The sequence below is a fragment of the Diadema setosum genome, chromosome 1 (assembly GCF_964275005.1).
Source record: "Diadema setosum chromosome 1, eeDiaSeto1, whole genome shotgun sequence".
Classification (NCBI taxonomy): Eukaryota; Metazoa; Echinodermata; class Echinoidea; order Diadematoida; family Diadematidae; genus Diadema; species Diadema setosum.
The window spans coordinates 29,144,771-29,157,741 of NC_092685.1; the positions used below are offsets into that span (position 1 = coordinate 29,144,771).

At 39.8% G+C, this 12,971-nt stretch overlaps 1 protein-coding gene across 1 annotated transcript; it reads left to right on the forward strand.

The window, feature by feature from the left end:
• Positions 1-469: 469 nt before the first annotated feature.
• Positions 470-12,557, forward strand: LOC140229387 (scavenger receptor cysteine-rich domain-containing group B protein-like). The gene is made up of 9 exons (XM_072309650.1): positions 470-560; positions 3,563-3,883; positions 4,836-5,177; positions 5,391-5,699; positions 6,490-6,813; positions 8,594-8,923; positions 9,627-9,757; positions 10,463-10,712; positions 12,220-12,557. The coding sequence occupies exons 1-9, from the start codon at positions 470-472 to the stop codon at positions 12,555-12,557; spliced, it is 2,436 nt and encodes an 811-aa protein (XP_072165751.1).
• The last annotated feature ends 414 nt before the right edge of the window (positions 12,558-12,971 follow it).

Consider the following 12,971-nt stretch of genomic DNA (forward strand, 5'->3'; position numbering starts at 1 on the left):
CCAACGCTATAGCAAACCGTTTGACCTTACTCTCTTGCGTTGTAAACGGATGCCAAAATAGAACGGGAACAATTAAAGCAAACAAACAAATAAGAATATCATACGCTCCCTCAAGGATGCAACGCTGATATTGCGATTATTTGCCCTTGCCCTTTTTTCCCCCTTTTTAATACGTTGATGCGGTTGGGTGCCAGAAATGCATGGCGATGTCACAGCGAAGCAAAAGGCACGGTCATTCTTGTGTGATGAGCTGTACCAAGTCCTTTACAACGCAGAAACACTGCTATCAAATACTATACTAACGAGTTTGGATATTGAGGCTGGAAGAGGTGAGCATGCACAGTCGTGTTAAAGTCTGCTGAGTGACTAATGTTATCGGGTTCTATTTTCATCAGAATTAGTGTGATGCCGCCCACTACATAGAGTGTATGCCATTTTACCTTACACGAAAATCCTGACAGGAGCAACTATGTCAAGAGACACGACTTGGCTGCTGGTTTACTTTTGCATGTACTTGACGTGGTTGACGGTCAATGGAAATCAGGCTGAAAATACAACAGGTAAGTAACCCCGATTCAAATTGTATGCTCTCCTTCTCAGTCCTTCGACATTCTCGTCGCTTCGTCTGCTCCATCTAAAAACGAAAAATAAATATCCCCATCAACTTTGTTCCACTGTCATTAGAAGAGTCTTTTTTTTTTTTCGATTGACGGCGACACATTTTGCAGAACTATCATAAAGAGTATTGAGGATCAACTGACATAGCAAAAAGAGCATCAAACTATGCTTTGCCCATTTTTTAGTCCATGCCCCCAAAGCCAAAAGCGTCCACGCTCTTTAATTATGTATGTATGTAATATACACATATCATATAAATACATTATATAATCATATGATTACATAGTATGCATATAGGTTTGCTATAGATTGCCTTTTCGAGGAATACCGCTCAACACTTAACACACACACGCACACACACACAGACACACACACACACCCTCACAGGTCTGTAGTGTATGTTGTTTATAGTCATAAATGCAAACAGACATGATATAGATTATTGGAATGTGCTTCTATTCTGTATGTGTGTGCCTTAATGTGAGTATACGAGTGTTTGTTTTCCAGTAAACATGGACACTCGCAAGGATTCACTTTGAACAGTCTTTGATGCGTTCGGAAAAAAAAAATCATGCCTGCATGTGTCAAGACTTCAGATTCCTCTGAAAGTCAGTTGCACGATGGCACTAACCGTCTCGTGTATGGGAGTCGACAAGACAATATGCACAATCCTATGTGAAAACCATTATATGTTGTCCGTGTCAAATGTCAAAATGTTCGCACGATTTACCCTCAATCTGTCCAATGAGCATGATGAGTATCATAATAACGGTAAATGGTGTGTCGAATTGAATTTAAATCTGGCTTTTTGATGGAAGATAAACCTTTACAAATTGGTTAAAGGGACTGACGGGAAAGAGTAAGTGGAACGCTAGCTGAGTAACTCATGCGCATTGTATGTACAGTATGTATATCAAACGGTGGTGTAGATAATGGTGATGAACTTAACACACCTGACTCTGCCATGATAGTTATATAGGCGTAGGTAGACGATGACGTGCTCAATTCATATTCGGTATTGTGTGTCCGTGTGTATTTTCCGAGCGCTGCTCATCGATGTGTCACTTTGACCGTGAACCTGGTCGCTAAAGAGGTTGCAAGCCAACACTGTATCCGCTCTCTATTTCCTCGCTATAAATGACCAGTGGATACTATGCATAGTCAGTATGCCTATGGTTTTTTATGGTAAAATAAAACACGGGACATGAAATAAATGTCAGAATATTGACTGAACTTAATGACATCGTGACGAAGCAGTTTAGTTTGTCCTCGCGTGTGCTTACTGGATCTTCTTAATTATATTGTGTTGCTGAGAGAAGGGGAAATAAAATGATATGAATCAATGGATGGGCATACTTCATGTAACAACCATAATTCAATTCGATTCATACACTTACGTCGTTCGGAAATACAGCTAATGCAAAATGTTCGACCCATTAACCTTTTATATAATTTATATAGACTGTTTGGGCACGAGTTAGCTGTTCGGAAACAAAATTTATAGATATCAGATTAATGTCGCGTGTTTTTTTGAGTGAATTTCATTTTGATGTTATAAGTATTTCCTGAAAGCAGGTAGTAGCTTATCATAGTTTAACTAATTCCTGAAAATCCCTATCTTATACGAAGCTTAATCAGGCAAAGCTAAAACACAGAGGCGTCGAAATAGGTTATCACACGGTAATGCGAGCCCGTGGAAAGACAAACAACCTGCCTCTGCAACTGATCGACAAATTGCCCTACATTAACGTAAATATGGATAAGCACTGTCTTGATCAGTGTTTTAGTAGCAGCTATGACAAAAGAAATTATGGGCATAAATTTGAATAACTACGCAGTGCCCGCTGCATGCTACAAGAATTGGAACTAGCACTGCCTGACGGGCGGAATCTCGGTGTTAAAGTGGAGACGTATTTCTGATGATCTGGGGATCGCATATAGGTTCGTATCCTACTCCAGTATTGTATATGCCCTTGATTGGAACTTGGAAATATAGATACACGACTATTGCATCAAATTTGCTCGTCAGATTTATTTGTGTGAACATGAAAAGAGATATCATTTCATTTCATTTCATTTTATTTCATTTCATCTCATTTCATTTATTAATTTTTCACACAAATCATACAGTGTTGGATTTGTAACATACATCATCAAAAATCAATGAAAAGTAACGCGTATTTTGTAAATCCAGGATATAAAGACCAAAATGATATTACATAACACAAAATGTATCTAAAACAGTCTTAAGTACGTTATATTCATATTGGATAATTGAGATTATGTACGGGGGAACCTACATCTTTTGTACGCCGAAGCAGATGATTGTGGGGGTAAATCTATTTATTTTTATCATAACTAAATTTCATTTATTCTAAGAAAGTGAATGTTGACCTATTGCAAGAGATCAATAATGATACAGCGAAAGGCATTATGTTCTTACCTTTAAACACACTTCGTTTTTCATATTCATTGTGTGTGTGTGTGTGTGTGTGTGTGTGTGTGTATGTGTGTGTGTGTGTGTGTGTGTGTGTGTGTCTACTGAATGACAAATCCTCTGATTCAGGAATTTGGATGGGTTGTTCAGTTCGTTTTATATCCGTCATTTTTTTGGAGGGGGGGGGGGGGGTGCTATGTGCGTTTATATTTGTCTACCACCGTTTTCGCTTTTAAACATCAATTCATTTCAACATTTTCAAAACTAGGAATATCATTTCAGTCCAAACTAAGTTCCCAGAACCCGATTATGTTTCCTGCTATATTATCTGCTGTAAAGCAGCGACATGACACACGGATAATCGTTGCTGTATAGTGAGAAGAATTCAAATCTAAACCAACTTGACTTCATAAAAAAATGTAATTGATAAATCAAAAAGATAACTATTCATTCTGTAAACATGACACATAGGATACAGTAGTCCTTAATTTTTCTCTTGAATTGTAGATCCCTGGTCGGTTCGGCTAGTCGACGGCAGTGTTGACTCTGAGGGTCGTGTTGAAGTCTTCCTTGACGATACTTGGGGCGCGATATGTGACAACCTGTGGGGACCCGATGATGCCGAGGTCATCTGCAAACAGCTCGGCTACGTCGGGGCGGACCTGGCTCTGGTAGCTTCGCCATTTGGGCGAGGAAATAGCCCCGTACTCCTGGATAAAGTGCAATGTAATGGCCTTGAATCAAACATATCAACATGTCAGTATACCGGTGGAGGCGTCAAGAGTTGTCACGAATCTAAAATAGCCGCCGTAACGTGCACGACTAGAGGTAAAGAGCGAATTGGGTCTCAATTCTTGAATACAGTCATCTTCTTATTGATTTTACGTCTCCAAGTTTATGAAGGCATAATCATGATATTATGTAAACAGAAGCCAGTAGGTCTTTCGCCGCCACTATTCCAGCACCCCTGTCCACATATGATGGACACGAATCTGCTTATTTTCGTATCTTGCAGTGATGTGTGTGTGTGTGTGTGTGTGTGTGTGTGTGTGAGACTCCAAAAGTGAAGAGGTAAATGAGACTTACTGACTCTCACAAACCTATGGGGCATCTTAATTCGGCAGATTATCTGTAGTGTCATGGAATGATACAGTATACTACGAGTCTCAAAATTAGGGTCTGAATTATAGAGAGTTATTATAAAGAGTTCCGGTCAGTCGTTCCACAAGAGCAGCAGTTTGCTCAGCAGTTGTCCACAGCAGTTTGCTTATAGTTTGGGTTTCTTGGACAATCAGACGAAGTCCAACAATCCAAGGAACCACTCATTCCAACACAGTTGTTGAATATATATATATATATATATATATATATATATATATATATATATGTATCACACTAGCAAGCGCAAGTTTGCAGTATGCACAGTTACACATCGCCGATACATGCTGTGTAACAGAATAAAGAACCCACATCACGTTAAACCGAGGAATTCTTTGTTCTTTATTGCAACAACGTGTCCATCTGAAGAGATTGCATACGAATCCATCACATGTAGAGTATGACTTTGGTACATGATATAACTTGATGCCTTTTTTTTGGGGGGGGGGGGGGCTGTGACTTTTAAGTTGTGTATTTTGTATGCTACATATCGAGAGAGATATAAGCGATAACTTATTCAATCTTTCCAACACTCCCATCATACTGTGAGTCTGTGATCATCCATCAGGTGCCGCATTTTTTTTTCACTTGTGGGTTGTAATTTCTCCAATGTTATCCCTAGGAAGCCTTCGGCTGGTCAACGGCTCAGCACCGTCTGAGGGACGCATAGAAGTTCTCACCGAGTCTGGAGAATGGGGAACTGTGTGTGACGACGGCTGGGATATCTCCGACGCTCGGGTCGCATGCCGAGAGTTGGGATATCCTGACGCGCTAGAGGCTCGTACAAATCCTTTTTTATCTCGCTTTGGACCACCTTTCGGTCAAGGAACAGGCCCGATTCTGCTTGATGAAGTCACGTGTGGCACCCGACAGAGACTTCTGAGAGATTGTCCTGTGGCAAAGGGGTGGGGCATCCATGATTGTTCTCACGAAGAAGACGCAGGAGTGGTGTGCGACGACACAAGTAAGCTTGGGAATTGTTTCTTACCCCTCTCCATTAAGCAGTCACAACTCCGATACGCAATGAGTCGTTTACCAAAACAATTGGTCCGTCGTTTAGTTATAATTATGTTCGTTTGCGCATGTCGGTCGCCTCATCCGTTTATTTCAATATCAATTACAGTTCTGTGCTAATATTTTCTTTGTCGCTTTTATCGCTCAATTTACCGGTTCTTAGGAATTCGTATGGTGGACGGAGAGTACCCGGATGAAGGTCGAGTAGAGGTTTTCTACGGAGGCACGTGGGGGACGATCTGCACACACGAGTGGAGCATCGAAGACGCGCACGTTTTCTGTAGACAGTTGGGACATCCACTGGGAGCTCGCTCGATTAAGACTGTGCCAAGTGATGGTAGACCAGTGTTACTAGAAGGTTTGCAATGTAACGGAAGTGAGGCTAGTCTTTTCGACTGTCAGTCAAGTGGATGGGCCAACAATGAGAACTGTGATCCAGAGTCAGCTCAGTCGGCAGGGGTCGTATGTAACGGTAGGACGACCACGCCTTTCCCCATACATCATCATAATCAATACACTTTTTATTCGCATTTGTGTAGGTCTCTCAATCTCTCGTATTCGGACTGTAAGAGAATGGCATCTCATACAAAGAAGAACAAACAAAATTGATATTATTCATTTTGTAAATCAGTCCTCGATACTAGTAGATGTTGTATGACGTAAGCCACATGATGTAATTTACGGTACACTAGAACCCTACGGAGAAGACTTAAAGGAATTAGATCAAAATGATAATTGTTTCACGTCTGGCCTGTTTAGGTTGAAGGTACCACCCGCTAGATTATTTGGATGATGTAATTTTGGTTTAGACGGGGGTTCAGGTTTTAACTTTTTGTGAGATAAATGAGAAACCGCTTTATATTAATAAGTATGAAATATGAAAGTGCATACAATCCTAAGGAGGAAGTGTATTTAATGAAAATTGGCTTTGATATGGCTGAGATATTCAGAAACAAAGAGATCCTAACTAAGGTGGGACCCATCTCTTTTGAGGACAAAACTTTGTTTTATTTCGTTTTTGGATATTTCAGCTATTTCAAAACAGATTTTCATCAAACGAAACTTTATCACCTCTTTGAATTGTACGCTCTTTAATATTTCATAAATGGTTTCTAATCATCTCGAAAAAAGTTAAAATCTGAATCCCCCATCTTAACCAAAAGTATACAATTTCTTTAAGTCTTTTTAGGGACTTGTTTGTCTATAGGTGTCCTATAACAATTTTTAGCGTTGTTTGGTTTGGTTTTCCTTTTTATTCCCAGTGCCAACGATTGTCATAGACTTACTCAGTGGCTCGAGCTCCTTCGAAGGGGTAGTGAGATATCGAGAAGACACTACTAGCGGTTTGATCTGTGACGAGGACTGGGGGGACAGGGAAGCAACCGTTGTCTGTCGCCAGCTGGGGTACGCGGAAGCTGCCAGCTCGAAACCAGTCTCGCTCGGGACTGTGAAGGGGACGATCTTTTACCGGGATTACCAATGTGAGGGAACAGAATCTCAGTTAAGCGAGTGCGCCTACAGGACTTTAAATTTCGCGGAGTGTGATTCTGATCACATTGCACAAATCACGTGTGGACCTCCAAAAGGTAAAATCCAGTCTTCCTATTTCAGTGACAATAATAACTTAATCAACCAGTCTTCCATTGCTTTTTGGGTCTTTTGTAAGCCATAAATGGCATGCCTATGTTCATATTGCTTGTGTCGAAACATCCGTACAGAGCTGTAGGTAAATCAGCATACATCCTGGCTGCAAAGTGGTTGATCTATTAACTTGCAGTTTTCCTAACTCTTATAGCACAACCATGACAAAATCGAACCTCATCTTAATGCTGCAACAATCACTAAAAAATGCACAAATTTCATTACCTGCAATGACCGTCCTGTTTGAGTCATTGAAGTGATTCATTTTCGGCATGATTACTATATTCTCTTTTGGAATCAAATATTTGTTTCGGGTATACACGCTAACTCAGGGACCATGTTATAACAATGTTGTTCGTACCGGTGGATATCCCATGATACATCACGTTCCAATCAAGCAACTATGCGTCTTCTATCACTGAATCCATAATTGTCTTAGAGTCCCTTTTATACCGGAAGTCTATGTGTCAAATTTGGCGCTTGGATACTTCCGTATCCAATGGAGTATCTAAAGCCGGAGTTGCGCACGCAGCCAGGTTCAATACAGTCACTTCATAGCTATGAGATGCGTTTTACTCACACGTTTCCAGATTCCTGTAATCTACAAATAGAACCGCTATGGAGGATCAGACAGGTTGGGAGAAAGCATGGACCTAATACACATGGACATTCATCGTATCGTTAATTAATTCATGCACCCGTACATCTCAAAAGCGCCACAAAGACATTTTTAGCAAGCTTCACTGCTTTGATCCCATGATCGTCACCGCCAGCAAGTCCTTTGAAGAACAAGACGGAGATTCGAGAAATCTATAACTATATGCGCAGAAGAAAATAACTCATAAAAATCAAGTAAAGTGAATATGCAGTTGTGGTGTATGTTAGGAAATCATACCTCAAACAATTTCGCTTGGGAGAAGCAAGCAGTTTTTAAAAGAAAGCTAACATTTTGGCAGAATGATTGTCATTTGTGATCTCAATATTTCACTTTTCTCCAGCTTATTCCAGAGCAAAAAGGGACGGTAATGGTAGAGAACAGATATATCTTGCCATTAGGCAAGGTCTTATGCGTGTACAAAAATGTGCGAATCAGCAATTACCCATCTTTTGACACAAAATTTGTAATGATTTCAGGTTTGCTGCTCCTCATCATCTGTATTTATTCAAAGACATTTCCGTTTAAAAAAAGGCACATCATCGAAACAAGACTGAAATGAAGGAAAATATTCTTCTGTTAGTGACGATACATGATCACACAATTGTTACTATCCAGACACCTGAATGTACTCATTAAAATGCTCATAATTAGGGGTCGGCGACGATTCTTACATCGAAGAAAGAACAGTCCATGTATATCAGGTCCATGAAGAAAGTAAACAGAACGGGACAGGTTCTCGTTAAAGACATTTGTCGTTAGTTCGTGATTTTCATTTTTACTGCTCATAGGTATTAAGTTGTCGACTTCAAACCGAGCTACTCAAAGTCGCTATCGTGGAGGTCATGTTAGAGCAAAATCAAAAAGACGAAGTGGTTGTTAACGATCTCATGAGGTGATTCTATTTGTCTTATTTGTTCCACGGTTGAAGTGATGAAATTACGAATGAGCCTCAAACTTATAAAGATATGTATTATGTTGAAAGAAGATGATCTCAGACACAACTCCAAAAGGCCTTCGAATTCTAATAATAATAATCTTTACTGTATTTCACGATGGATGATGTCTAGATTTCGATATTCGACTGGACGGCAGCGAGTTTCCCGAGCAGGGTCGAGTGGACGTCTTTCTGGACGGAGAGTGGGGCTTGCTCACCTCTTGGTCTTTGAGTGCCAGCATCCGCGAAGTTTGTTGCCGTCATCTGGGCTACGCCGGATCAACTGTTCGATATCTTGACGAAAACGCTTTTCAGCGAGGAGTTGGCAATATTCTTATCAGAAACATGGGATGTTTGGGCTCCGAAAAACGCATCCAGGATTGCTATAGGGTGGATCTGGTTAGTGACGGCTTTGGGTATACTACCCCTGATGACGCCATCGAAGTGGTATGCTATCCATATGGTGAGTATATGAAGCAGTATACCATTCAACTTGATACTCCTGTGTGTGTGTCTACCCACTGCGGGTGGGAATGTGTGTTCATGCATAAGTATGCGTTGGTATCTTGTATGTTATGAATGAACAATGTGTTATTCTCCATCAATACGCTACTTACACAAATATGTGCACAAGTGCGGGCTCGCACAAACTCTCAGCCACGTGCTGATTGGCACATTGATAATCGTTCACTAATTTTTCTTATAATAATTAACGTGTCATCAGTCGTCCCGTCTATTCAACGGGGTCCGGCAGATTTCTTTCGTTATATCAAATTTTCGTTGTGCCACAACAGCAAAAGAAATAAAGGTGTATATAGATAAGAATGTTGGAACCTGAATTTTTACCTCATTGTAACTATAACCGTGTTTGCTATGACGGGAGTGCACACTACAAATACTATAGTACACCAATTCATGTTTTTACTCGTTCAATCTATTCACTGACAATTACTAACATGAGCCTGTGGCTTATTTAAGTAAGTCCGTGTCTCAGAAACACAATGCATCAATCAGTTATACAAACTAGAATGAAAGCATAAAATACGGACAATAAGAATGTCATACCGTTGTATAAATTGAAAGTAAGATACAAAACATGAAAAATATTTTAAGAATAAACTTGTCGTCTCTTTCTTCCCATTCCGTTTCATTGTTCCCTGTGGTAGAGTCTGTTGCGAATCATCCTGTGAGATTGATTGACGCCGATGGAAACAGTAATCAAAACTTCGGAATGGTTCAGATATTTAATGATGGCCACTGGGGTGCTGTATGTGACTCCACTTTCACCGGAACGGATGTGAGCATGTATTAGACTGGCTTATTGTTTTCATTAGCGGAAACCTATTTTAGCTATACTAAATGATGATATTATATATATATATACGTGTGTGTCTATGTGTGCGTGTGCGTGTGTTTGATATATAGTCGAGACGATGAGGACAGAATATATATATATATATATATATATATATATATATTATATATATATAAATAAATATATATATATATATATATATATATATATATATATATGTAACATTATTACTACATGACGGTCGAACAAATCCCTCCACACTTTTAAATAATTCAATAATGCTTCCCCTCCATCACTGTCCATTTTCATCATTTTCATCAACTTTCAGTAAATAACATGTATCTATAGCCTTCTCATTTGATTGTATTTGCATTATATTTCGATCTATGTAGATTGTGTATACATGCATGTTGCTCTGTTCCATACTATGTTATGTACACTGATACTCTTTGTTGAAAATGAAAATATATAAAATGTAATGAAATGAAAATGTTCAGAAGATAAAATACCCTCCGTATTCTGCGCTTAATTGTCATTTCTTGTTCTGTCCATCTTTTTTTCTCTCTCTACTCTTTCTCGATATACTTACGTCTTTTTCTATGGACGTCTGTACCATGTCAGACATGTTAATCAATTATCATTATTGTTCCCGATGAAAACATAATCTATCATGCATTGTTATCCTAGGTTCTGTGTAGGGAGCTTGGCCATCTCAACACAGATGACTCGAGGTACCTCTATAGCTACGAGTACGACTCAACGAAGTGGCGATACCCTAGGGTTTGGTTCCAATTTTCCTATTGCCAATCTAACGTCGACAAGATTTTCGAATGCTACCATGAGCCGTGGGGCCACACCAATGGGTGCTCCGACATCAACTCCTTAGCCTTCGTTACGTGCGTTGCCAACACTGATCCTGTAACTAATCCTACCTCAGGTATGAAAGCTATATAGCAAGGGAAAAATTGTGCAAAAGATCTTGTTTTATTGACCAGTATAAGGTTGCAAAGACCTAAGGTTTCCTAATAAATGTTGTGCTCGATATGTTTGTGAAGATGTTAGTGTGAATGGATGGGAGGGGTGAATATCAACATTACCTACGAACGGTCATCAAAACTTACATATTGAAGTAAATGAAATCTCCAAACTATCTAACAGTGTTTAATAGAGGATAACATTATAAACACTGCCAGCTACGTACAGATATTTCAGTTGGGAATCTACACTCAGAAAAAAAAAAATAAATAAGCGCCTTTTCCAGTGCATATTTTTCATAGAAGATTTTGACAAAAATCTTTGTGTCATATACCATATTAAATGTTATTCAACCGACCGGAAAGGTTAACACAAAGGGAAGTTTTGATCATTATTGACCCCGTTCGTTTTTGTCTTTCAAAGCGCAAAGTAAAAATTGCAGAATTTGCAAATTCCCTTCAAGATAACAATGATGACAGAAGACCAATTTCACACAATGACAGACATAAATTGATGTTATGTGATTGTCACTCTGCTTTAACTGCAGTTGTAAAATCTCCTTTCTTTTAAACAGTATAGGAACAAAGTCAAAGAAGACAATTGCAATGAACATGACTTCAAAATGTTGAAACAGGCCTGAGATAATGATTAAGTGGAGATAATGAGAGAATAAAAAGAAAATGATGGATTGCTGGCATTGAAGGTTGCATGGTGGATAAGACTCCTGACTACCGGTCGGATGATCCAAGTTGAAATTCAGTCCAGTATAGTATACGTCCTGCACAATAAGTTCTACCAATCATTATGACCCTCTACACCCATATGAATAGATTAATTCCTGGCAACCCTAGGGTAATGATAATGACATGTCCTAGTAGAATTATGTCAACACTGTGGAGGCTATACCATGGAAAAGAAGACTATCGTTTTTATCCGTGAGATAAGAAATTATCATTCCTTCGGTTTAATCTGCCTCTGCAGTATTATGATCATTTTCCAGAGAGCGTTATCATTTATGATTATCCCAGCATTATTATTGCAGGCTTATACCCGTGCATACGCCTTTGCCCAGTGGACACCAATGCATTCACCTTTGTTCAGTGGGACATTACAGATTGCGCTTTTGTCCGGTGGCACATAATGAGAGCAGACATGTTTTTCCAAAGGTTTCAGCACCAGGAAGGATACAATCAAAATTCTTTTGTTAAAGACATAGTCGTATAGTCCTTATCATCACAAAAATATGGGTCAGATAACCATACACGCATTTGTCCAGTGGAAAGTGAGTGCAATGATATGTCTACGAAGGGTGAGTGAGTGCTATGATATATCTACGAAGGGTACTAGCGCCAGGCAAGGTTCTATCAAGAATCATCTATTTTCAAGTTCAAAGTCTATCGATATATTATCGTGTTTCCCCTCAACTACGGTCTTTACAAGATTCTGTGTCTCTTGATTACCCGCCTCAGGTCCCGACCAGTCGAGTAATCTCGGGGCGTGGCAGATAACTCTCATCGCACTTGCAGTTATCGGGGTGCCATTCCTCTTCATCGCCTGCTGTTGCTGCTGCTGCCGAGAGGAAATGTCAAATCACCAGACATCGTCTTCTGCTGTAAGAACCATCAGTGCTACATACCTGCATTCGCCGAATTCAACACAACTTGAGGTATCTCCGACGGAGGCCTCGTGTCCTCCACCAGCCTACGTGCCGCCTTCACCGGATCCGGTTGAAGAGCCGCCAACGTACGAATCGGTGACACCGGAAAGTGTGCCCAAAGATACGGAAAATGACTCTTATGACGCGTAGCGTCTACACGTAGATATTTCGGTTATATTACGGGTCTTTTTTTTTTTCCTGACGGATGACATTCCAGTGTAACAACGGCGTCGGTATCATTGAAACCTATGTACCATGCATGATCAGCTATTATGATGATGTTATTTTATCAGCCTTGTTTACTGATAGCACACAACGCGGTAAGCTTATCGTTTAAGGCATGAGATATAAAGTTGAAAATCACCACGTAACACAGCCCACGCACACACACAAGCCACATTTGCTATAAACGCGCATACATGCAGACTCTGCGCCGAAGATTTAAATTTGTGAATAAGTAAGCCGTTAAATGCATGATCATTTTGGTTCGCAAACAGTGCATGCATAAACGTAAACAAATATTGCTGCATCCAACAGCTTGTCAACATTTTGAAGGATCATACC

Bases quoted from the DNA above. Each gene is read 5' to 3' on its own strand.
- LOC140229387 (XM_072309650.1), top strand. From the start codon at position 470: ATGTCAAGAGACACGACTTGGCTGCTGGTTTACTTTTGCATGTACTTG. The intron at 5,178-5,390 runs GTAAGCTTGGGA...ACCGGTTCTTAG, and splicing joins AGTGGTGTGCGACGACACAA to GAATTCGTATGGTGGACGGA. The intron at 5,700-6,489 runs GTAGGACGACCA...TTTTATTCCCAG, and splicing joins GGCAGGGGTCGTATGTAACG to TGCCAACGATTGTCATAGAC.